Source organism: Pleurodeles waltl, chromosome 5 (assembly GCF_031143425.1).
Source record: "Pleurodeles waltl isolate 20211129_DDA chromosome 5, aPleWal1.hap1.20221129, whole genome shotgun sequence".
In the NCBI taxonomy this organism is placed as follows: domain Eukaryota; kingdom Metazoa; phylum Chordata; class Amphibia; order Caudata; family Salamandridae; genus Pleurodeles; species Pleurodeles waltl.
In genome coordinates, this window is record NC_090444.1 from 1,600,881,758 (window position 1) to 1,600,906,981 (window position 25,224).

Sequence of the window (25,224 nt, forward strand, 5' to 3'; positions counted from 1 at the left end):
CAACACAGTGCCAGGTTGGATAAAGCACAGTGCGCATGTGTGTTTGGCTGGCCCGAGGTGGCAGACCAAACACACATGCACACTGAGGGGATTGTACAGTGCACTCCCCCTCCCTTTAACAACCGAACGATAATAAACATAATTTATTATTGTTTCGTTGTTAAAGGTTTGCAGTGGCTGCTGCTGGCAGGGGAGGAGTGACGCTACTGCGCCACAGCAGAGGAGCTGCTGCTGGTGCTGTCATAAGATTTTGTAGGCCCTGAGTTCTCTCTCACTTTCTGTAAAATTTTAGTTCATTTGATATACTTGAGCAATGCAGTGCTACAGATCTTTAAATGTACAACACAATAAAAAAAATCCAAATTATTGTTCCATTATAGTGATCCATGTACCAACTGGGAACAGCTGCAAAAACACAACAAAACATCTGAAGATAGGTGTATGAAACAGAAAATGTAAAATAAGAATATATGAGATACACACTAGGCTAGGTCCCATCACAATTATAATTTTGAATGCAGCAAGCCAAAGGATTCAAATTCTGGTGCCTCTGGGGTTCCCAACGAGCAATCACTTGAATGCTAAAATGGTCGCACTGCTTGATATCAAACACTATCAAACAAGTTATCTAAAAGAGATTTATTAAGAGGCAGCGATGTTCACAGATGATTTACAGACAAGTCATTTTCTAGCCGCAATGATGATGTGCAGCCTCGTCTTAGCACTCTGTAGTATAAGTTCAAGACCATGGTAGGCTAGGTAGGTATTTTCATTATGTAGCTTCGCAGTCCCTTTGTAGGTGTTAATTGTTATGTACAGTGCAATCCATTTCTATTGACGAGATGTTCTTGAAATCTCAGGTGGAAAGCTGTGAATTTCAGAGCTATCAAAAGAAGGCACGGCCCTTTTGAGGCTTACTCTTCAGATGGCCCGCAGAACGTCGAAGTTTTCTCCTCTCCTCCTGATGTTTCCTCTCATCTTCTTGGCGTTTCTTTTGCTGCTCCGACTAATTTGGATGAGGGGCGAAGGGAGAAGTGGAGAGAAAATAAGGCAAATTGATAAGAAGGTCTCCTGATCAATAACAATAAGCAGCATAATTATGTACTGGACTGTACTGTACAAGTACAGCGCTTCAAGGCAGTTAGATTAGGTGCTTTTACTCAACTCAGTGGTATTTATGTTATCTTCAGATAGCCATGCGGCTAATTTGGCCTGCCAGGATTTGAACCAGTTACATTCTGGTAAAACACACAAAGGTGCATTAACCCTCACCCTTTATTTATAAGTTTAAGTCGTTACTAAACATGGTTAAATGTGTGTCCTCCTCAGTAACTAGCTTGTTCTTTAAGGGCTAGAGTCTAGTTAACATATTGCGCTATAAAAACATTAATAAATACTGACTGTCACACTTATAAATCTATTGTGTTTCATTTATCGAACTTACTTCCTACTCCTCGACAGAAAATTAGTCACTCCTTTATCGGAAATAAATAACAATGACAAATTAAGTCTAGTCCATAACCCCCCAGACACAATAAAGACACTACTCATGGCTTTTCAAACTAAGTTGCTGTTTCGGACTCTGTGATGGGCCAATGGAGCGAATGTGTGCCTCAAATTTATAGAGCAACAACTGCCAAGATATTGTTCAAGAATTCGAGTTCTAGGCTGGACAAGTTGACCTGTAATTAATTTTAACAATCTTTACTATTTACTTAAAATTGTTTCCTAGGGATAGTCTGGAGTAAGGTTTAAACACAGCATACATTTCATTCACAAACATATTTGGAGCAGTTTTCTTCTTCCCAAACAATAGTAATGTTCCTGTTTCAAGTTCAGAGAGGTATGAGACACGCGAATCTTCTCTTAAGAATCTAAGTTTACTTACCTGGCAACAGCCATGCTAATGCCTAGCTGACACAAGTCCATCAATTGCAGAACAAACTGTGCTCCTGGCTCACTCAACGTTTTTGTTCCAAGGACAGCTACAAGAATAGTGTACGTCATGGCACAAAATATCTATCACACTTCCCAGAAAAGCTCTTTAACTTTTTAATCACTGCACGTTTCTTTGTATTTGCCCTGGCTGAAGAGCGTTCCATGACCTCATACTTAAGCAGTGCCCAGCCCCTTCATCTGATACCATTATAAGCAAATATATCTCTTCTCACTTGTTTCTTTAGAATTGTCACTCATTCTGCTCACTCACATCACAGCTATTGTTTCCAAGTACAAACCCACAGTAATGTCATAGACAACGTTCATAGTGATCGCAAGAAAATGAATTGTGGACTGGATATGAGGGACGGAAAACCAAAAGACTGAGTAAATCGTCTATCCCTGCTCTACCAGATCAAACAAGGGGTGCCACTGAGCCCCATGGGCTGGTGAACTCGGTCCAGTAAAATATTAGTTGTTCACAGACCTCTCGTTTGTAGGTTTGCAAACAGATGCTCAGAAATAACATTGTCCGGGGATATATTATGACAGTGGGCTGCGGTTCTTGGGCTGACAAGTACAGTGAAGAAAACAAAAAGAGAAATGATAAAGATATGGAAAAACAGAGAGAGGAACATAGAAAGAAGGTCTTTGAAAAAAAGAGAAAGGAAAGAACGCAGCGGTACGGATGGGGAGAAAACAAGATGAGCTGATGAAAATGGGAAGAAAACTGGAGGAGGAAGAAAGGTTGAAAGTTAGTATGAGAACATGAAAGGGAAGAAAGAAGAAAAGGTGATGTAGGAAGGAAAGGTGAAAGGAAAAAGTGAATGAACAGATGGAAGTTTGCAGGGAATTCTAGATGGAAGGGTAAGAGGATAGATGGAAGGATGAAAGGCAAACTAAAGGGAAAGATGAAAGAATAGGCTGAAGAAAAGATTGTTAAGTGAAAATGAAAATAGGTGGAAAATTTAACGAATGGGCGAAATGGTGGTGGGTGGAAGAATCTTAGCGTGACTCGAAGTGTCATTCAGAGTGGGGGGTATTTTAATTTTGGAGCTACTCTCTTGTCTAAAGAAGCATTACTGAAGGGCGATGTTTGGCTTTATCGATGTTTTTTTGCCACACTGTACAGTAGTATGGTTGCTGTACAGCATGGCAGAAAGTTAACAAGGCAAAGGTCTTTTGTTTAGGAGGCAATCAGAGCTGGCCGAATCACGGCCCTCGTTTCTAGCAGGAGAGGGCCAACTGCAGCAACAACACTGCGAGAGGGGAGTGGGTCGGACAAACAAAACAACATCGTGGGAGGTGTGAGAGGCACGGGGTAAGCAATAACAACAGCGTGAGAGGGGGCGGGAGGGACAGGGCAAGATATACCAATGGAGGTAGAAGGCAAGGAAGAAAATAAATGAGGGGTAGGAGAGACAGGGCCAGCGTCAAATGCAGGAGGGACACGACAAGCAACAAAAAAACAGGAGTGGGGCGTGACAACAACGCAGGAGGAGGGTGGAAGGGATGGGCAGGGGCGTAGGAGACAATACATTTCTGGGGGGGGGGGGCAGGGACAGCCTTGGGAACTTTAAATCAACCCTATACAAATCGCTTGTTGTTTACGAACTGCAGGATCCGATAAATATACACAATCATATATATTGGAAGTGAAATAGGGAGAAAGGAAGGCATGTTTTCCCAATCTGAAAGTATCTTTTATTGTTATTTACATTCACAAAGTAATTAGCTCAAATGTGAAAATAACATGTTGATTAACCTTGCATCTTCATGCACCAAGCAAATAAAGGTAGGAGGGTAAAAAGGAAGAACATACCCTATGCGCCCCATACCCATCATGCCCTTCGCCTCATGCCAATTGGAACCGCACTGGAGATATCAAAAGCGATAACGTACAACAGCTGTAAACTGTGCTCGGAAACCATAGTTCTAATAGCACTTCTACTCCTGTGTGTGATCTTGGGAAGCTCAGCTCCACATCAGTCATAACTAGGAGTATTTCAACTGAAGAAGCTCTTGGAGTTACAGGCTATATAAACATGGATTCTCTAATCTCTGTATAAACTGCAGTCACTAATTTCTTTAGAAACGGCTGTTTGTGATGCACCAAGTCACTGCGTATAAAAAAAAGACATTCACTGATTATAAAGAAAAGACATCAGAAAATTACTATGATAGGGTTATTACGGTCGAAATCTGACATTACAATGCCTTCTGCCAGACCTAGCAGCCAAGATAAAAGGCAGATCAGGTCACAGAGCATAATTAATGCAGCTGTTTAAAGCAAAAAATTGAACGTTGCTTTTCTTTCTTCTGCTCTACTTTAATAGCTTGGAATGACAGATGGTATGCACTAAGGTTTTAAGTGGTTTGTGGGAAAGTTAGTGGTGTGATCATGTATTATATGGGGTAAAATACCCCCTGCGTACATAAGGATATTGCAAGTCACCTTGAAGTTCATACATTATAAACAAGCATTGGCAAAGCCAATAGGTCTCGCCTATGCAAGTTCTATTGCCTTTGCCAATGTGTTTTAGCCATGCTGTACACTAGTGAGACTACTATTCAGCATGGCTCAAAGTTAATGACATAAAGGAGAATGATGTGTCATCGACTGGTGTGGCGTAGTGTCATGAAGTAAGCAGTAAACTAACTTTAAAGGAACAAGGGTCCCTTGAAAAAAATGCAACACCACTCCCATAAACAATGATATTAAAGTAGCATGCAAATGGAATGTTTCATGCATTTATTCAATCAAAATATAAAAGATCAAATGTAGTGGGAAAACATCAATAGGGGAAATCGAGAAAGACTGGTATTTGGGCATTACACAAGTTATCTGGATGACCCAATGTCACCAATTACAAGAAAAATGTAAAAAGTAACCTATATAGTACAGTGGTTTAGAGGAGGCTGGCCTGGTTTGTATTGGGTACCTATGGTACTTACACCTTATACCACGTCCAGTTACCCCTTATTTGTGAAATGTAGGCAGTGTCTAGAAGCCAGACTCTCTAGGGGTAGCTGTAGTCAAGGCTTATCTAGGAGACAGGCAAAGCTCATGCAATACCACTGTAGTCACACAGCACTCACACACATGAAAGAAAATACTCAGTGTTACAAAAATAAAAGATACTTTATTTTAGTGACACAAATGCCAAAAATACCATAGAGACTATACTCCCTTAGGAGGTAAGTAATAGACGAAATATATACACTAGTATGCAACAATAGCAATAAAAACAGTTAGAAAACAATGCAATTAGTGAAAGTCACAATGGTTAGAAATGGACCGACGGGAAACACAAACCATATACTAAGAAAGTGGAATGCGAATGTCAGTTTCCCACCTAGGCAAGTGTGGTGTGTAGAGGGGTGCTGGGAGTATTAGAAAACACCAAAGGTAAGTAATAGAACCCACATCAGAGCCCAGGAAAGCAGGAGTAAATCACAGTAACTTTCCAAGAACACACAAGAACACGAGAAAGAAGATAATGCAAGAACCAGAAGATACTTCAAGACACAAAGGGTGGACTCCTGGACCTAAACACCTGTGGAAGAATGGTACTAAGTCCAAGAAGCACAGAAGAGTCCAGGGAGGACAGGAGCCCCTGCTAACCCGAATCAAGGTGCAAAAGAAGAACCACTGGTGAAGAACAACAGTCAGTACTGCACCCAAGAAGACGGATGCAAGTTCTTGGTTGGTGCAGATGATATCCCACACTGGATGGATGATTGCAGTCTGGTTTGCGTTGCTGGATTCTGCCAACAAGCCTTGGCACACGCAAAGCTCACGGTTAGCGGAAAATGGCACTGCCTGGGACCAGGAGGGACCTAGTGGACTCTACCCAGGAGGAGGAGTGGGAGGGGGCTCTCAGCAACTCAGAGAGCCCACAGAAGACCAGCCAGCGCATACGAGTCCCCAGCACAGGGACAAAGGAGTTGAAAAGGAGGCCCATGCAGCACAAAAACAAAGGATCCCACGCCACCAGAGAACCACTCAGGAAGCTGTGCATCACAGGAAGGAGTGCTGGGGGCCAGAGCTACATTGTGCACAAAGAGTTCCATAGAAGGATGCCAACAAGCCTTGGCAACTGAAAAACACGTGGTGCACAGAGGTACTGCCTTGCGTGGGAAGGCAAGCTCTTACCTCCACCAAGGTTGGACAGTAGGACGTCAGGACCATCGGGACCACTTCAGTCCACCACCCATGATGCAGGATCCATGCAACTCGTCAGGAGAGGGGACCGACGCAGATGGCCATCATTGCAGAGAGGTGCCTGCTGAAGCAGGGGTGTGACTCCTTCACTCCAAGGGAGATTTGTTCATTCTTCTGGTGCAGGCTGAGGACAGGCTGTCCTCTGAGGATGCACGACCGGGAAACTGTTGCATTTACTGGCAAGAGCTGAAGATACAATGTTGCAGAAGTCATCTTTGCTTCGTTGTTGCAGTTTGTGGAGTTCGTGGAGGATCCAGATGCAGTTTCTTCGGTGAGAAGGTGAAGTAAAGGATACAGAGGATTCCTGCTGGAGTCTTGCAATCTGAATCTGAAGAACCTCCCAAAGGAGAGACCCTAAATAGCCCTGAAAGGGGAATTGGTCAGCTAAACAGGTAAGCACCTATCAGGGGACGGCTCTGACACCACCTTCAGGCACTGGCCACTCAGATGCTCCCAGAGTTCGCTGCCAACTTGGAATCCAAGATGGCAAAACCCAGGGACCCTCTGGAGGAGCTCTGAGCACCATACCTGGGGTGGTGATGGACAGGGGAGTGGTCACTCCTCTTTCCTTTGTCTAGTTTCGTGCCAGAGCAGGGACTGGGGGTAGCTGATCCGGTGTAGACTGGATTATGCAAGGAGGGCACCAAATGTGCCCTTCAAAGTATTTCCAGTGGCCTGGGGAAGGAAGCAACCCCTCCCAAGCCTGTAGCACCTATTTCCAAATGCAGAGGGTGTAACAACCCTCTCCCAAAGTAAATCCTTTGTTCTGCCTTCGTGGGCTTGAGCTTCTCAAGCAACAGGAGGGCAGAAACCTGTCTGAGAGGTGGAAGCAGCTGGGGCTGCCTGGAAAACCTCAGAAGGCTGGAATAGCAATACTGGGGGTCCTCTAAGGAGCCCCCAGAGTGCATGAAATCATACAACCAATGCTTGCAAAAGCCTTGGGGTATGATTCCAACATGTTTGATACCAAACATACGTATGTTCAGAGTTACCATTATGTAGCTGGGAAGAGGTAGTGACCTATTTCCAGTACACATGTAAAATGGCATCCCCACACTCATGAAGTCTGGGAAAATAGTCCTGGAGGTCGTGGGGGCACCTCTGCTAGTGCAGGGGTGCCCTCACACAGAGGTACTCTGTACCCTGCCCTCAGGGATGGAAGGCCTGCTATAGGGGTGACTTATAAGTGACCTGGTGCAGTGTAACTGGCAGTGAAAGGGTGTGCATGCACCTTTTCACGCAGGCTGCAATGGCAGTCCTGCAGAAGCCTTTGCATGGGCTCCCTATGTGTGGCAAAAGAAATGCTGCAGCCCATAGGGATCTCCCCGAAACCCCAATGCCCTGGGTACCTAAGTACCATATACTAGGGACATATACGGGGGCACCAGTATGCCAATTTTGGGTGAAATACTGGGTTACCCGTATGCAACAACCATAATTTAAGGGAGAGAGCATAACTACTGGGGTCCTGATTAGCAGGATCCCAGTAGACACACTCAAACACACATTGCAAACAGGCCAAATGTGGGGGTAACCAAGCTAGAAAGAGGCTACTTTCCTACAAGGTTAGCATCCACAATAATGATTTACAAGCTTTTATACCCCGACTTTTACATGAATGACTCAAATAGTGAATCTAGAAGTCATTAGCTCATAGTACCTATGCTTATGCCACCTTATGTACAATATCACAAATTCAAGTCAAGGTACTTTGGCCGACGATATTTCGATCCCCTAGACAAGTATCAGGATCATCCTAAGCCTTCGTTAAGCTTGAGATAAAAGGGTTACAGAGTGCTTGTAACCAAAACGGCGAAGATAAATCTGACTCACGTCTCATATGAATGAGAAGGCAATCAATGCCATAAAGTAGTAGTAGAGTGGAGTAGTGTCACAGTGTAATAGAGTTTCAGAGTGGAGTAGCAGAGTGTCGTAGAGTGGAAAGGCATAAAGTAGAGTGAAGTAAAGTAACGTGAACTGGCATAGAGAATGTTGGGTAGAGTGTTGTTGAGTATAGTACATTGTTGTATAGTGGAGTGGCATAGAGGGTTGTGCAGTGGTGTTGAGTATTGTAGATTGAAGTGGCATGGAGTGGTGTGGAGTGGCATAGAGTGGAGTAAAGTAGAATGGAGTGGCATATAGGGAGTTGTGTAGGGAGTTACAGAGTGGAGAAAGTGTTAGAGTTTAATGGAATAGAGTGTCAGAGTCTAGTATCATGGAGTGTAATGTCAGAGTGAAGTGTCAGAGTGAAGTGTCAGAGTGGAGTTGGGTGGTCTAGAGTGAAGTGGCATAAGTAGATTGGTGTAGAGTGTAGTGGTATAGAGTGCATGGTTTTGAGTAAAGAGGTGTAGAGTGCATTGGCGAAGACTGCACTGGTTTAGCGTACAGTGCAGTAGCGTAGAGTGGTGAAGAGTCGAGGGGCGCAGAGTGGAGTGGCACAGCATAGATTGCAGTGGTGCAGAGTGCGGTGTCAGAGTGATGCGGTGCATGGTAGAGTGGAGTGGTGCAAGGTAGAGTAGACTGATGTAGAGTGCAGTGGTGGAGTGCAGTGATGCAGAGTAGAGTGGCATAGAGTGTAGTGCCATATGGTACATTGGTGTAGAGTTCAGTAGAGTGGCATATAGTTGAGCGGTGCAGAGTGGCGTGCCGTGGTGCAGAGTAGAGAGGAGTATAGTTCAGTGGCAGAGTGCAGTGTTGCAGAGTAGAGTGTCATAAAGGGCAGTGGTGTAGAGTAGAGTGGCATAGAATGCATTGGTGTAGAGTGCAGTGATGTAGATTGATGCAGAGTAGAGAAGAGTGGCTTAGAGTACAGTGGTGCAGAGTAGAATAGAGTTGCATAGAGTGCCGTGGCATAGAGTAGATTGCTGCAGAGTACAGTATAGTGGTGAAGAGTAGATTGTTGCAGAGTCGAGCATAGTGATATAGAGTGCAATAGCATAGAGTGGTGCAGAGCAGATTGGAGTGGCGCTGGGTACATTGGAATGGTGCAGGGTAGATTAGACTGGCATGGCACAGAGTGGAGTTGCATAGATTGCAGTGGCATAGAGGAGATGATTTCAAAGTAGAGTGAAGTGTCCTACAGTGGAGTGGTGTAGAGTAGATTAGAGTGCAGTGGTGCAGAAAGAGTGCAGTAGGACAGAGTACAGTGGCACTGAGTGCAGTGGTGCAGAGTAGAGGGGCGTGCAGTTCAGTGGCAGAGAGTGTAATGTTGCAGATTAGAGGGTCACAGAGTACAGTGGTGTATTGTAGAGTGGCATAGAGTGCTGTGGCGCAGAGTACAGTGGCATTGGACACAGTGGAATAGAGTGCTGTGGTGCAGAGTAGATTGGCATAGAGTGCAGTGGCATAGAGTGCATTGGTTTTGAGTAAAGTGGTGAAGAGTGCATTGGCAGAGTGCAGGAGTGTAGTGTACAATGGTTAGAGTAGAATAGCATAGATTGCAGTGGCGTAGTGTAGAGTGCTACAGAGTAGAGTGGTGTAGAGTGTAGTGGTAAAGCATAGATAGCAGTGGCGTAGAGTAGCAAAGAGTGGAGAAAAGTGGTATAGGGTGCAGTGGCATAGGGTAAATTGTTTCAGAGTAGAGTGAAGAAAAGATAATTAACTTCAATATGCTGAAGTATGTAACGATAACAACAACATAAATAATAACGCTAGGCATAACGGCAAAATGAAATATGGCTTCTCCCTGTTAGCCACGCTGTAATCAAGCCCTTCATTACCCTAAACATTAAACATAAATGTTAGAAAAATATACCCTTCTAATAGCTAAATTGTTATGTGAAAAGGCCAAATCTGGGCTCAATCTCGACTTCACTGTTTCACCAACTGGTGTGATCTTAGGCAAATACAAATATTGTGTTTCACAGTCTCCTTTCTAGCCTGCAGGCATCAGGGTTAGAGCGTCCTCATTGTCTTGCAGCTCCTCTTGAAGGCCTCCTGCAGTGCTCCTCTTCAAGGCGGCAGGTGATGCAGACAGTAATCATCAAAAACTCTTTTCTCCTCCTCGTGCCCTTTGTTCTTATGAGCACCCTTAATGCACACAGCTGTGAACAGGACAAACAAAAGGGCAGAGGGTGCAGGGGGCCTCCTGACTCACCTTCATTCTGTTACCATCAGGTTGGAGGATGGTAAGGGCTATTATAAGTAGCGCTTTTGTGCGCTAATGGCCCTCTGAATAATAGATGTCAGAGGGGAAATTATTTTGTCCCCTTGTCCCCCGTGTCCCCCACCCTCTAAAATCTGGGGGGGATACATCCCCTGCATCCCCCACACTTCCTACGCCCATGGGGATGGGGCAAGAGAATGTGGGAAGGCAGGACAAGCATTAACAACAGGGGCTGCTGGTGTTCAAGGGCTAAGGGGCTGCGCCCCTAGCCTTTTCTGGCCTCTCTAGTGAAGCATCTGTGAGACATATTTAAGAATACTTTACCCCACCTGCCCCTAAAGTGCTGCAATGCAGAATTGGCATTGTGCCGAACAGGGGGCGCCATCGTAGGGCATATCTTCCTAGAAAAGTTGCCTTAAGTACAAGCAGTGTTTATCGATCACAAAGCTGAGCTGGCTGCAGAGTAAATTTTCCGTGCACAAGTTTCGAGCCATCTGGACTTTCGTACGGAGGAACGTTAGGGAAGATGTTGGGGTCAGAGGAGGCCGTAGCAGCCTGCACCACAAAACTTCTCGGAGTTGGGTGCCGGGAGTGACAAGCCGGGTCCCCAGGAGTGGGTTGGTGTCTATGGGCTATGGATATGTCCACAGGGGCCCCTGCAGTGGGCTTAGCCCCGGTACTTAATTAAAGATCACAGCGTGCTTCACTATAAGGGAGCACAGGCTCTATTCCTGTTTGGGCCTGGTGAAGCACTATTATTAAGGAGTAAGTGGTCACCTCCACAGAGGGAAGTTGCAAATCTAGGACTGCAGCCCTCTTCAGCACCTCGGCAAATGAGGAGCTCACCTCTGTCTCAAGGCTGGGTGGGGAAAGGAGGTCTGAAGCCGGCGACGACTCAAGTCAAGGCCACTAGCCTCACCCAGCTCCATAAGCTAACTACTTGCTACAGGAGGCTAGACAATTTCATTCACGAGGTTGCTAAACCCCAACCCCTCTCCTTTACCTCCAAAAGCTTGTTTCCCCAGAGGAAAAGCAGCAAGGGACTGTGTAGAAGGGGGAGGGAGGGGTGTGAGCCAGACTGCACCACTGGCGCCGCACCCAACGCCATCCAGCGCTGGTGCGATGTTGTCTCGGCATCGGACAGGGTGATCGGCTTGGCATAGACCATCGCTGCCGTCAGCAGATCGATCAGTGGCATCGCAGGTGAAAACCTCAAAGAGCTGTGCACTAGAGCGGGTACGGATCAGTGTATGGATCCAGAGGACCTTTCTGATGCAGAGGGTGAACACTCCGGCGTGGAGTCTGGTAGGATTCCTCTCACCTCCTTGGGGTTCGAAAGCGCACCAGAGGGAAGTAGGGGCCCAAAGATGACATGGAGGAAATTATAATAACCCTGCACTTGGGCCAGAGTTGGCTCAGCTCTGGGGAAAGCAGTGAGTTACCGGGTGGACTCATGTGGCGACGACTCAGCCGGAAGCTGGGAGGGGGCGTCGGGAACGCAGGACTTACTTGATGTGGGTGGATGCTGCAACTTAGACCGCCTACATTTTCAAGTCTACTCCTTTGGCATCGAATGTGACGTACGCTCACGGGAACAGCTTCTGGAACTGACTTGCGATTGCTCCTCGGAGTTAGAACGAGACCGACATCCTCCGCCAGAAATGCAGCCAGGATCTTCATATGCCACTCCCGAAATGCCTTGAGACAAAGGCGATGGCAGGAGCCGCACCGCTCGGAGTCATGGTGTTCTTCGAGACACCACATCCAAACAGTAAAAGGGTCTGTGATCCACACCTGCCTGTCACAGGACCCACAGGGTTTGAACCCCAAGGACATGTAGTAAAAAAAGGGGGTGTGGGGTGGCAAAGTGTTCCCGCAACAAGAAATTGTCAAGGACCCTGCTCCGAATCCATGATGTAGCATGGAAATGAAGGAACAGAAGTCAGTGCATCACAGAGGGGTTCATATGGACTTTGTTGATGTCACATCCTGTGGACGACATCGCTAGTTGCATGAGGCCCTCTTCCAACGCACAGAGGTATGACTGGGAAAAATATCCAGATCCAGTCTGGCGCCTGGAAATAATTCTTAGGTAAGGAATCTGAGGCTAGATGTCTCTATCAGATATGAAGAGTTTAGTAACCCAACATAAAAGAGACACCCAACACCTACCACTGTTGCTCTCCAGTCCCAAACACGGGCCTCATCCTACTTGTGTAGGTACTCCATTGGCTCAACAACTTATCATATTTCTTAGGGTGCCCCATAGACAGATTTTCCACTGCCACATATGTCAGCCTTGCATGTGTTTACCCCAGGAGGATTCTCTGTCCCCAGTCAGCCAGGATGAGTTTTGCCTAACCACCACTGGGCCCAGAATGCAGAGCAATTTCAAATATTTAGGCGAGGTCTCTTAAATCTGATTCCTCAGGAAAAATGGTCTTGCTTTCTTCTCCAAGAGAAAATAGGTGATCTGTGCTAAGCAACAATTGACTCCCTCCCAAAAAAGCTGCAAAAAGGACAAGACCATAGTATATAAAGTAAAGTATCAGTCTAACCACAGCTACTGAGGCACATCAGATGCAGCCTTGCCAAGCCTGAGCTTTTGTGCTCAAGTGTAGTAGATTCCATGTGCGACCTTAATTTGGACTAGTCGGAAAATAGCCTTCACATCCACCTCTCTAGGACTCTGCGGTCTCTTCTCAGACTACATTTCCAAACTGCACCAATTGGCAGCCCATTTCTCCCCAAACCTGCCCAGTGTGTAGGATGTATTATTGAGAATCTTCCTGTATAATTAGGAACAAGCCTTTTTTAAAAAGGGTTCAGAAGTCACATTACTTTCAAGTGGTACCTTAATTCAAATTAAGTAGCATCTAGCAGATGAACTGTCGGAACATGTCTGAGATGTCACAATACTTTGGGTAACCACAAATCTATCCCCCCTTTTAAGCGCTTTGAAAGAAAGCAGCCCATTTTGATTCCAGATATCCTCTAAGTTAGTGATGGTATTAAAGCCCCACTTTTGAAAACATTCCAATTGCTCAGTCTCTCGTAGGAGGTTGTTTTGCCACATAGAGCAGCTCAAAGTGATGCTCCAACCCAGCGGTTGAGTTGCTGCTCTCCATGCCTTTATCACTGACAGGTTGTGATCTGATAAGATCTGGGGTCCCTTTCTGCTATGAACGCTGGTATGTAGCTTTGAGGTCTCCTTGCATGCCTGTTGACTCTAAGAGAGGGGTCTCCATGTAGCAAGAAGACCCTTTAATTTGTTTTTTTGCACTTTAGTGACCCAGTAGTATTTCTGGAGATCATGCCGGGCTATACCTCCATCATACACCCTGCAGGTTAGCATGTGTAACAATAGTTGCAAGAGTCTCCATCCCATAAAAGTGTAGTTCAATCTCAAGTTGCCTAAAGAAGGACCCAATAGGGTGTGTTCTGAAGGATGCATAAACAATCATCTTGAATAGAGATGCATGTCCTAATAGAGAGAGGGGCAGACTCCTGCAGTGTCTCACATCCTCGCAGATCTAATTGAGCTCCCCAAGAAAATTTCAGATACAGGTCATAAGTAACATAGATGCCTAAGAGTAGCCTATAGTGAAGTGACAAAGTACAGTGGTGCACAGTAAAATGGAATAGAGTGCAGTGATGTTGAGTGCATTGGTTTTGAGTAAAGTGGCGTAGAGTGCATTGGGGTAGAGTGCAGTGGGGTAGATTAGAGCTGGTATGTAGCGCTGAGGCCTCCTTGCATGCCTGTTGACTCAAAGAGAGGGCTCTCTCTGTAGAAAGGAGACAATTTAATTTTGTTTTTACTATTTTAGCGGCCCAATAGTATTTCTGGAGGTCATACAGTGCTATGCCTCCATCATACACTCAAGTGCAGTGGAATGGAGTGCATTGGTGTTGAGTAAAGTGGTGGTGCATTGGCGTAGAGTGCAGTGACAGAGTGGCATAGATTGAAGTGGCACAGAAGAGTGTGGTGCAGAGTGGAGTGGCGCAGGGTACATTGCAGTGGCACAGAGCACCATGGTGTACAATGGAGTGGTGTAGAGTGAAACAGAGTGGCATAGAGTGCAGTGACGTAAAGTGGATTGTTTTGGAGTAGAGTAAAGTGGCATTAAGTGGAGAGGCATAGAGTAGGGTAGAGTGGTGCAGGGTAGAGTAGAGTGGTGCAGCGTAGACTGCAGTGGTGTAGAGTGGAGTGGTGTAGAGTCAAAGAGTGGCGTAAACTGCAGTGACTTAAAGTAGATTGTTTTGTAGTAGAGTACAGTGGCATAAAGTAGAGTGGTGTAGAGTATGGTAGAGTGCAGATGTGTAGAGTGCAGTGGCATTTAGTGCAGTGGTGCAAAGTAAATTGCAGTGGCAGAGTGGAAGGATGTAGAGTGGTGTAGGGTGCATTGGTGTACAGTGCAGTAGAGTTGTGCAGAGTAGAGTGTAGTGGCATAGAGTGCAGTAGCGCAGAGTAGAGTGGTGTAGAGTTCGGTGGCAAAGAGTGCAGTCTTGCAGAGTAGAGTGTCAGAGTGCAGTGGCATAGAGTGCTGTGCAGAGGTATAATGTGCTGTAGAGTAGTAAGGAGAGCAGCAACGTAGAGCATACGGATGCATAGTAGATTAGAGTGGCATAGAATGCAATGATGAAGAGTGGCATAGCATGCAGTGGCACAGAGTCGGGTATTGCAGATTATGATGGCACAAAATGCAGTGGTGCAGAGTAGTTGAGGTAGACTGCAGTGGCACAGAGTGCATTGGTTTTGAGTAAAGTGGTATACAGCGCATCAGAGTAGGTGTAGTTGTTTAGAATGGAGTAGCATAGAGAGCAGTGGTGTATAGTAGAGTGGTGCAACGTACGGTAGGGTAGAGTGGCACAGTATAGATTGCATTGCGCAGAGTGGAGTTTAGTGGGGTAGAGTGTAGTGATGTAGAGAAGGTTATTTCAGATTAGAGTGAAGAGGCATAGCGCTGAGTACTGCAAGAAAGAGTGGTGTGGTGCAGGGTAGAGTGAAGAGGCAGAGAGTAGTGGCATAGCGTGCACTAGCGTAGGGTGAAGTGGTACAGGGTGGAGTGCAGTGGCATAGAGTGGAGAGCTGAAGAATAGAGTGGCATAGAGTTGAATGGTGTAGAGTAGTGCAGAAAAGAGTGGAGCGGCCTAGACTTGAGTGGTGTAGAGTGCAGTGGCAAAGAGTGCAGTGGTTCACAGTAGAGTGGGTGGAGTGCATTGGCACAGAGATGAGTGGTGCAGAGTAAAGAGATGTAGAGTGAAGTGGCATAGAGTGAAGTGTCAGAGTGCAGAAGTGCACAATAGATTTGAGTTGCAAAGAATGGGCTGGTGTAGAGTCCAGTGGCATGGAGAGTAGTGTTGTAGAGTGCACTGGTGCTGAGTGGTGAAGAGTAGAGTGCAGTGGCAAGGAGGGTAGTAGCTCAGAGTAGAGTGACGCAAAGTAGAGTGGCGTAGAGTGCAGTGGTGTAGGTTGGAGTGGCATAGAGTGCATTAGTGTTGATTGCACTGACGTGGAGCGGTGAACAGTGAAGTAAAAGAACAGTGGCAAAGAGTACAGTGGTGCAATGTAGAATAGAGTGGTGTAAAGTTCAGTGAGTACAATGGTGTAGAGTAGAACGGTGTTGAGTGCACTGGCATTGAGTGCAGTGGCATTGAGTGCAGTGGCATTGAGTGCAGTGGCATACAGTGCAGTAGCGTAGAGCCTAGTGATGCAGAGTAGGGTGGAGTGACGCAAGACAGAGTGGAGCAAAATGTCGTAGAGTGGAACAGATTGGCTTAGAGTGCAGTGGCACAGAGTAGATTGTTTTAGAGTAGAATGCAGTGGCACAGAGTGTTGTAGAGTGCAGTGATGCAGAGCAGAGTGGAGCAGAGTGTAGTGGCGTACAGTGCATTGGTGTAGAGTGCAAAAGAGTGGCATAGAGTGCAGTGGCACAGAATGCAGAGGTGTACAGTAGCAAAATGAAGTGGCGTAATGTTGAGTGCAATAGTGTGGGGTTCTGCAACATAGAGTAGTGTAGAGGCAGAGACTACAGTGGTGCAGAGTAGAGTGGAATAGTGCAGAGTGAAATAGAGTGGCATAGAGTGAAATTGCATAGAGTAGATTGTTTCAGGGTAGAGTGAAGTGGTGTGGAAAGGCATAGACTGTTGTAGAGTGCAGCAGTGCAGAACAGAGTGGCGTAGAGTGTAGCAGCGTAGAGTACACTGGCAGAGTACAATAGAATGGGGTAGAGTAGAATGCAGTGGAACAGAACTCAGTGGTGCAGAGTACAGTGGCATAGTAAAGTGGCGTAGAGTGTAGTGGTGCAAAGTAGAGTGAGCTGGGGCAGGGTAGAGTGCAGTGGTGTAGAGTGTAGTGGCATAATGTGCATTGGAGTAGAGTGGCATAGAGCTAAGTGATGCAGAGTAGAGTGCAATGGTGCAGAATTCAGTGGCATAACGTAGAGTGCTGTAGGATCCTGTTGCAGAGCAGACTGTTGTAGAGTGCAGTGGTGTATAGTAGAGTGGAGCAGAGTGCAATGATGTAGAGTAGAGTAGTGCAGAGTTAAGTGACGTAGAGAGCAGTGGCATTTGAGTACAGTGTGCAGAGAAGAATACAGTGGTTTAGAGTGCAGTGACAGAGTACAATGGTGTAGAAGGCAGTGGCATAAAGTGCAGTGGTGTAGAGTGTTGCAGAGTTGAGTATAGTGGCATAGAGTGCAGTGGTGCAGAGTAGATTGGCATAGGGTGCAGTGGCGTACAGTGCATTAGGTTTGAGTAAAGTGGTGTAGAGTGCACTGGTGTAGTGTAGAGTGGCGTAGACTGTAGTGGCATAGAGGGGAGTGCATGGAGTGGCATAGAGTGCAGTGGCATAGAGTAGATTGTTTCAGAGTATAGTGAAGTGGCATAGAGTGGAGTGAAGTGGTACAGAGTAGTGTGCAGTTCCATAGAGTACATTGGAAGAGAGTGCAGTGGTGCAGAGTAGATTACAGTGGCATAAAGTGGATTGGAAAAGAGTGCACTGGCATACAGTAGAGTGGTACAGAGTACATTACACTGGTGTAGAGCGTAGTGGCACAGATTGCAGTGTTGAAGCATAGGGTGGAATTGTGGTAAAGTTGAGTGGTTGCAGTGTAGAATGGAGTGGCCTAGACTCGAGTAATGGTGAGGGCAGCAGCAAAGAGCGTAGTGGTATATAGTAGAGTAGAGTGGGTTGTACAGTGCATCTTGTGTGCCCAGGGCCTGTAAATCAAATGCTACTAGTGGGCATGCAGCACTGATTGTGCCACCCACATGAGTAGCCCTGTAAACATGTCTCAAACCTGCCACTGCAAGTGCACCCACTTGCCAGGTGCAAACCTTCCCTTTTACTACATGTAAGTTACCCTTAAATTAGGCCCAAGGTAGCCCCATGGGCAGGGTGCAGTGTATTTAAGACATGTAATAGTGTGTTTCACATGTTCCGATAGTGAAATATTGCTAAATTTGGTTTTCACTATTGCAAAGACTATCTCTCCAATACAGTACTATGGGGATTGCCATGAAATATCCTTGAAGTTTAATTTCCCATTGGGAGCAGATAGAGATTAGAGTTTGGGATCTCTGAATTCACAATTTAAAAATACATATTTTGGCAAAGTTGTTTTTGAATTGTAAGTGTGAAAATGCCACTTTTAGAAAGTGGGCATTTTCTTGCTCAATGATTCAGTGCCACTGCCTGTCTGTGGAATACACGTCTGGGTCAGGATGACAATTGGCTGTTTGTGAATTCACTCTAGACAGTCACACAAAGGGAGCTGAGGTGTGCCCTGCATATCCTGATGGGTCTTCCTGAGCTAAAGTGGTGGGAGGAGCTGACACTTGCACCTGAATAGGGCTGTGGCTGTCCTTACACAAAGCAGTCTCCAACCTCCTGGAGTGTGTCTGTCGGCAGAGCAAAGAAAGTCTGGGTCTTGTGCTCTACAAAGACTTCTCTTTGAAGTCTGCCTACTTCAAGGACAGAAATGAGTATAAGTAATGGACCTCTGACCTCACAAAGTTAGGATCCTTGTGACCTGAGGACATTCTGCCAGGAAGAAGACCTGTATGCTGTAGGAGGGGGTGCCATTCTGACAGTTGCTTTGCTGTGCTGGCCTGCTGCTTCTGTCCTGGGAGTGAAAGGACTGGACTTTGCTTACTAGATCCGTGTTACGAAGGTTCTTCAAGGGCTTGGACTGAGCTTGCCTCCTGTTAAGAAGTCTCCAGGACATCAAAGGCTTCATCTGCCAGCACCTGAGAGCCCTGACTCACGAAGTGGTTCTAAATCCAGTTCCTGGGGCGTTGGGAGTGAGTTCTGGTGTAACCAAGAAGAAACAAGCACATCGAGTCCAGAGCAACTTCAGAACTGGTGCTGCTGTTGGAATCCGCGCCACTGCCTGCACCAGAGCTGTGGTCCCTGCTGAGTGCAATGACCGCAACTGATGCCGCAGGCTTGACGCTGCTGCAGTACCGCCGAAGTGCCACCACAGAGTGAGTCCCGAGTGCTGTGTCACCGACATCCGTGACACCCGAATCAGACTCCACCGCAGCACCTATGGCGTGATTGCGACACCGGGAAGTTGACGCTTTGCGTCTAAGATCTGCAGGATTCATCTATGCCGCCGGATCGTAAGCAACCAACGCCTCTCCACCAAATTACCTCCCCTGCAACCATAAGAAACCAACGCCTCACCTCCCCTGCCTAGCAGTAAGGAACCAACACCTCACCTCCCCAGTAGCAGTAAGGAACCAAAGCCACACCGGCTCCAGCGACGCCTCACGTCCCGACTCTGTACAATGTCTTTGTTTCCTCGTTTTCCAAGGTACAGTATCTGGGGTCCGTGCGACTCCATGACCGCCTGCACTTCCTCGCAGATGGTGTCAGACTGTTGTGAACGACTCCGTCAAGGTGTTGTGCTAGCCCCAGTTAAAGCTATTGTGTTTCTAAGCGGTATACTACGATTTAATCTTTGAAAATTCGTTTCTTTGCTTGGGTATGTTGGAATTTTGTCCTTTTGGTCTTGTTTTACTCAGATAAATATTGGCTATTTTTCTACACTGGTGTAGAGTGTTTTTTCAGTGTTTTCGCTGTGTTACTGTATAAATACTTTATACATTGCCTCTGAGATAAACCTGACTGCTCGTGCCAAGCTACCAAGAGGGTGAGTAGGGATTATCTTAGCTGTGTGACTCCCTTACCCTAACTGGAGTGAGGGTCCCTACTTAAATAGGGTGCAAACCACTGCCAACTAGAGGCCCCATTTCTAATAAAGGTTCAGGCATTGGAGGAGTTTACAGATGTGAGGTTTTTTTTTTAGGTATCCAGAATAGGTGGAGTTTAGGGTTTTTTAGGGTTCACGGAGGGCTTTTGATGTTGAGTGATGGGTGGAGGTTAGGGGTGGTGAAGAGTTTTAAGGAATCAGGGATAGGTGGTGTTTAGATGTAGAAAGGGTTTTTAGCGTTCAAGGATGGGCAAAGTTTAGGGGTGGTAAATAATTTTAGGGGTCATGGAAGGGTGATGCTTAAGGGTGGTAAGTTTATTTAGGGTTCGGGGATGGGTGAAGGTTACAGGTGATGAGGGGTTTTAAGGGGCCAGGAATGGGTGGGTTTAGGAGTAGAAAGGGTTTTGTAGGGTTCAGGAATGGGTATACTTTAGGGGTATTGAGGAGCTGTATGGAAGGGAGAAGTGTAGGGATAGAAAGCGCTTTTAGGGTTCAGGGACAGATGTAGTTTGGCGGTCTAGGATAGGTGCAGTTTAGGTGTAGATTTCTGGGATGAATGGGGTTTATGGATAGAAAGGGTATTTAGAGTTCAGGGATGGGTGTTTTATAGACATGAGGGGTTTTCAGGCAAGAGGGATGGATGGTGTCTAGGGCTTGTGAGGGGACCGGGATGAAATATGTTTAGGGGTGGTGAGGGCTCAGCCAATTAGAAGCATCAGAAATATCAGGAGTAAAATATATAAAATATATACATCTGCAATAATGTCCCCTGAAGTAAAGTACTAAAATAAATACCTCCCACAAAACTGTCTGAATATACACCTGCAGCCATTATATTTAAACCTTAAAAAGAAAGTGTGAAAAAGCCAAGATGTACAAAAAGACACTCTATGAATTGTTTTTTATGAAATGGGAAATGCTATTCGTTCAGAAAATTTCCATTAAACATTTTATATGAAATGGCTTCTCGGAAATAGCCTTCCATAAAATTGTTTTTCTATGAAATCACATACAACCAATTAACACACCATACAAGCTGATGTGGATGTGCATCAGAGAACGCAGTAATGCATATGTCCACATGTCACTGTTTGTGCTTGACTTTGCTTGCCTGGCCTTCGAGGCCCATCCCACTGAAGCCACTCACCATTAATTGAAGAAACTCCACAAAGGAGTAGCTCACAAGCTTCAGCTCCGCTATGGATCTTCACAGTGGAGTAGTAGGAGCTTGTTGCAACACCAACACACAGACCTTCTCCAAATGCAGAGATGAATAAGTGCTCAATATCCCAGACGTCTGTTCTGTAGACACCCACTGGCAAATGCTAATGTTAGAGTTTGTGTGAATTTGTTAAAACGTGCATTTAATATCAGCTGCTCTGCACTTTATTCACACATATACATACTGACACAGGGCTATTACAACTGAAACAAACTCGTTATGATGGGTTAAAGTGTGTTTTTCTGACTTAGGTTAACTTTGCAGTATTTATAATTTCTATGCAAGAAAACTGTTGTGGTGAGCCAAGAAACATTTCCCAAGCTTGAGGCATGCTGTCCAAGTTCTTGCTGAATTTGCTGCACACTTGGTACTTAGCATTACTCCAATGTTTGCCTACTGTTATATTACTCTGTATTTGGTAGCGTTCATGACAAATGACTGCTACGTAATTCAGTGAGATTATTATTGCGACGACATTTTACTATGTCTGTGGTGTACGTTAATTTCTTTTTTGATAAACGTTCGTGTTTTTGAGTCCGTACTTTCTTAATGACTATTTTCTGATGCTGCTTTGAAACGCATCTCCAGGGACACATTGTCTCATAGACTTTGAGGTTTAACACCTCCTGATCCACCCAATGATTTAGGCGCACCACTGTCATATAATTTCAAAGGGGCCCTGCGCGCCCATTCTGTGCATACAGTGGTTCAATGAGTCCAGAATCTCCTCGCCGTTCATAAGATGGGTCATGCACAGAGAAAATAGAGAACAAGATCTATTCTGGACTCATTTGCAACCAGAACCGACTCGCACAGGTTACAGGGGGCGGTGTGGCATGTGAGTGTGTGCGCAGGGGGGGTGCAGAATTTTTAGTTAAAAAATAATAATAATAAAAACGTACCTTTGCGCCGCTTCTCGCCACACTGCACCGCTTCTCGCCACACTGCTCCTCTTCTGTCCTGCAGGCAGGCACAGGCTCCCAGCCTGCCCTGCGCAAATCCTGGCACTGCTAAGAGCAGAGCAAGGATTGGCTGGGAGCGCAGGCAGACTGGGGAGCCTGTGCAGGCTCTCTCCAGCCCGGCAGCCTTCTGCGCATGTGTGTTTGGCCAGCCAGCGACAGCCAACCAAACATACATACGCTGTGCACAGAGCACTCCCCTCACTGCTCATCACCCCCATGGCCACGCCCCCAAGGAAGGGACAATATACATAATTTATTGTCCCTTCCTTGTAAAAGGTTTGCAGCTTCTGCTGCTGGCGGGTCGGGGGGGGGGGTGGTGGTGGAGGGGCACGCTCCTCCGCCCATACAGAGGAGCTGCCACTGGTTGCAACTAGTTGCTACTAATGTCACCTGTCAGTAACAGTGGTGTAACAAAGGTCCCCGCAGCCCCCACGTTACCAGTGTAAATCGCACTGACATCTATATTCTACTCCCTGTAACATAAAGGCATTCCACATAACTATATGTCCGAGACGAAGACACAACAGGAACTCTTGATTAGTAAAAAAAAAATGACACAGCCTTATTTGGCAGACAAGATTAGGCAGTCAACTGAAGACAAGCCTGCAGTAAAAAAGGACATAGTGAAAACTAAATGGCAGCAAAAAAGTTGTGTCGGTGAAGCCGAAACTAGACACCAAAGGAATTCTGCCAATTTCATGAGGACTGTGTGGGTGTTTAGATAACAGGTTCAGCTGACTTGAAGTCAGAGGATAAGTAATGCCACGGTTCAAATCACTGGTAGACAATCTAATGTGTATTGTGGCATTATTAGCAAAGAGCTTCAGGAGGCTGGGGATCTGTGGGAAGACAGATTGTGAGAAGGGCATTCATTTCAGTTTCTCCTTTAATCTCTAGGTACAGGTCTGATCTTTTTTCCACATAACAAGCTGCCAGAAAGTTGTCTTTCAGATAATCCACTCAGCCGGTATTGCCGCAGGTGCTTGGACCACTGCCAAGACTTTTTAGGGACAGAAAATTCAAGGTGCTACAGAAAATAGAAATTGACAAATATGTAGATAGAAGTATACTGCAAATACATTAACTCGATTACAAGATGAGGCTGTGTCACACGTTTTATCCTTTCCATACAGGTTATTGCTAATCTCAAATTTCGCTTTTTAAAGTACAAATTGTTTCATATGAGAAAACTGACTTGTAATTACTTATAATTTCTGTTAAGTGGAAGAGACGCCAACGGATGTGAAAGATTACATACTTTTGGTAATGTTAGTTCTGATTGCTACTGTGTTTCCTGTCATGGTTGCTGGGTGTGTGCATCACCACCAGAACATGACCGCACCCAGGCACCTAAACGGCACGACCTTGCTCTGCTTCTTCATTTCAAACAACTCAGCGGATTAATTTGCTTTTTTAAGATTATTTCGCTGTACCCAACAATTTTGACGGTGGTACCTTGAATCACAAAGATAAAACAAAAACTACCTGAAAGTAAGCTCAAGCAGCAATCTACCCAAAGTCTAATGCCAAGTTTCCACACAAGGATGCTTCACAGACCTGTGAAGGGTAAAGAAAACCGATACCTGACAAATTTACTGCAAAGGCGCCCCTCCCCCAAAGCAGCACTTGGCTTCTCATTGTAGAATAAGTTTCCTCAGCTACAGTCCTGTTTTTGACTCACAGCACTTCCACAGGACACAACATTCTGTTGGTATATTCTTTATTCATTAGCAAAAGAAAGATAGTGACTGAAAGCTTCCTTCAGATTCGGCCGAATCTGTGCGCTTCTCCTCTGTTCTAGCAAACTATATAATGGGTTATTCAATGTACAGAAAATATGTAATCATCTATATGAAGTAGAAACCATTTGTAAGTGAGCAACTGAATCTTTAAGTACAATAGGCCATGAAGTTGAAAGACTAAAGTTATACGGCGAAGAAGGCCTAATAATAGGATAGGAGAGAGCGAACTCCCCCATTCCGAGGCAGCTGGGAGAGAGGGAGCCGTGACACGGAGAGGAAAATGTCAGCTAATGAAATCCCATCCAATCCTAGAGAGGCTAGGGTGGTCTGACTGCTCATACGAGATTACTACGTTGTACTTTCATATAACCAGCACCTAGTATTAATCACTGATGCCACGTGCATGCACCTTTGCGTGTGGTCCTCTTCAAAACTGACCCGTTTCGAGCTGAATCCATTCATTCCAAGCGGCATCGCAATGTACGAGTCATGCTAGCAGCGTTCCAAAGCTGTGGCATCCCAGGCTCGTGAACTGTGCAGTGGGAAGCGCTCCTGGCTCAGCACTTTCTATTTTAACGTCACTGTGAGAGGAATGTGCCTACGCTACCGAGCGGGGCCGTTTTGTGACTCTGCAAGGCAGGACCTTATCAGTTGCAGCAACTGGTGAGTGAGCTCAAATAAAACAAAAAAACTGGGCACAGATGAGAAGGGTCTGCTAGGGCTTCCTCGTTGCTATTGAGAGCGTACTCACGTTTACTCTGAAACATGCACAGTGAATATTTTATTACGTGAGAACTCTCTTACCGCACACCCTCCGTGATGACCGGACGCTTGCTTCCTTCTTACGTATTTCCACGGATGGACTTATTAATTAATATTTGTGCATGACTCGGTTAAGTACATTACCATTTTCAGAGTCATCTTTTTAGCAGTTGGAAAGCCAGGGTGGCAAGTCCAGACCGGAATAAATCAAGGTTATCGCCTTTAGGGTCTCGTTTTAACAATACTGTACATGTTAATACTGAATCCGGACTGTTACTCTTTCCCGCGTTTCCTCATTGTCCCTGCCTTTCCAGACCACATGTTCATTTCTTTGAATTCTTGCATGTAATTTATCTCGCCATAGTCTTATCGAAGTTTTACAATCATTCTTACAACGTTTAGTTACCTCGCTGTAGGTTTTTTGATAAAAACAAAAAAGCAAGTTGTCATTTTACCGTGCACCTCTTTTTCTTCAATTAAAGTTAAATGAGGGTATTAAAGTCTCATTTTGACTACGGGTAGGCGGAACTCGTGGAGTTTCACTCCGTGAATTCCACAGAATTACATTGAAACTCTGCGAGATTCCACAGAGTTCCGCAAGTGGGACGATTTAGCAACAGGAGTTTGTTCTACGCTGAGAAATGAGAGTGAACAACAGCATGCCAGAGGGCACTGCTGCTCAAGTTGGTTTTACAGCAGCTCAAGTAGGTTTTCTACTCAAGCGGCAGATTTCCCAACACAAATGGTCGCAACCGCCCATTGTAGGAAAATGTCGCTGGGTGCCCTCATAGCGCCAGAAATTCCTGTTACGGGACGCCAATTCTTGCTCACGCTGGCCACTTACCGTTGGGCGAGATCCACTGGAGAAAAAACTTTCTTACAACGCATTCGGTGGAATTTGGCTGGAATTGAGTGGCCAAAATTTCGCAAACTCTGCCGCCAGAGTGGAGTTTATATCACACCCCTAGTTTTGGCAATGGAGCTGTCAAACAGAACTATTACTAAAAATATACATGGAGTGAGTTTTGAGTCAACCCCTTTCAGCCAATG

The 25,224-nt window shown here is 45.7% G+C and overlaps 1 protein-coding gene across 1 annotated transcript in view; it reads right to left on the reverse strand.

The window, feature by feature from the left end:
* Positions 1-624: 624 nt before the first annotated feature.
* The window catches only part of NOL10 (nucleolar protein 10), a 644,646-nt gene continuing 620,046 nt past the window's right edge, over positions 625-25,224 (reverse strand). The window contains exon 21 of the mRNA XM_069235931.1: positions 625-1,006. Within this exon, the coding sequence (XP_069092032.1) occupies positions 887-1,006 (120 nt within the window). The 3' untranslated portion in view covers positions 625-886. The remainder of the gene's footprint in view (positions 1,007-25,224) is intronic.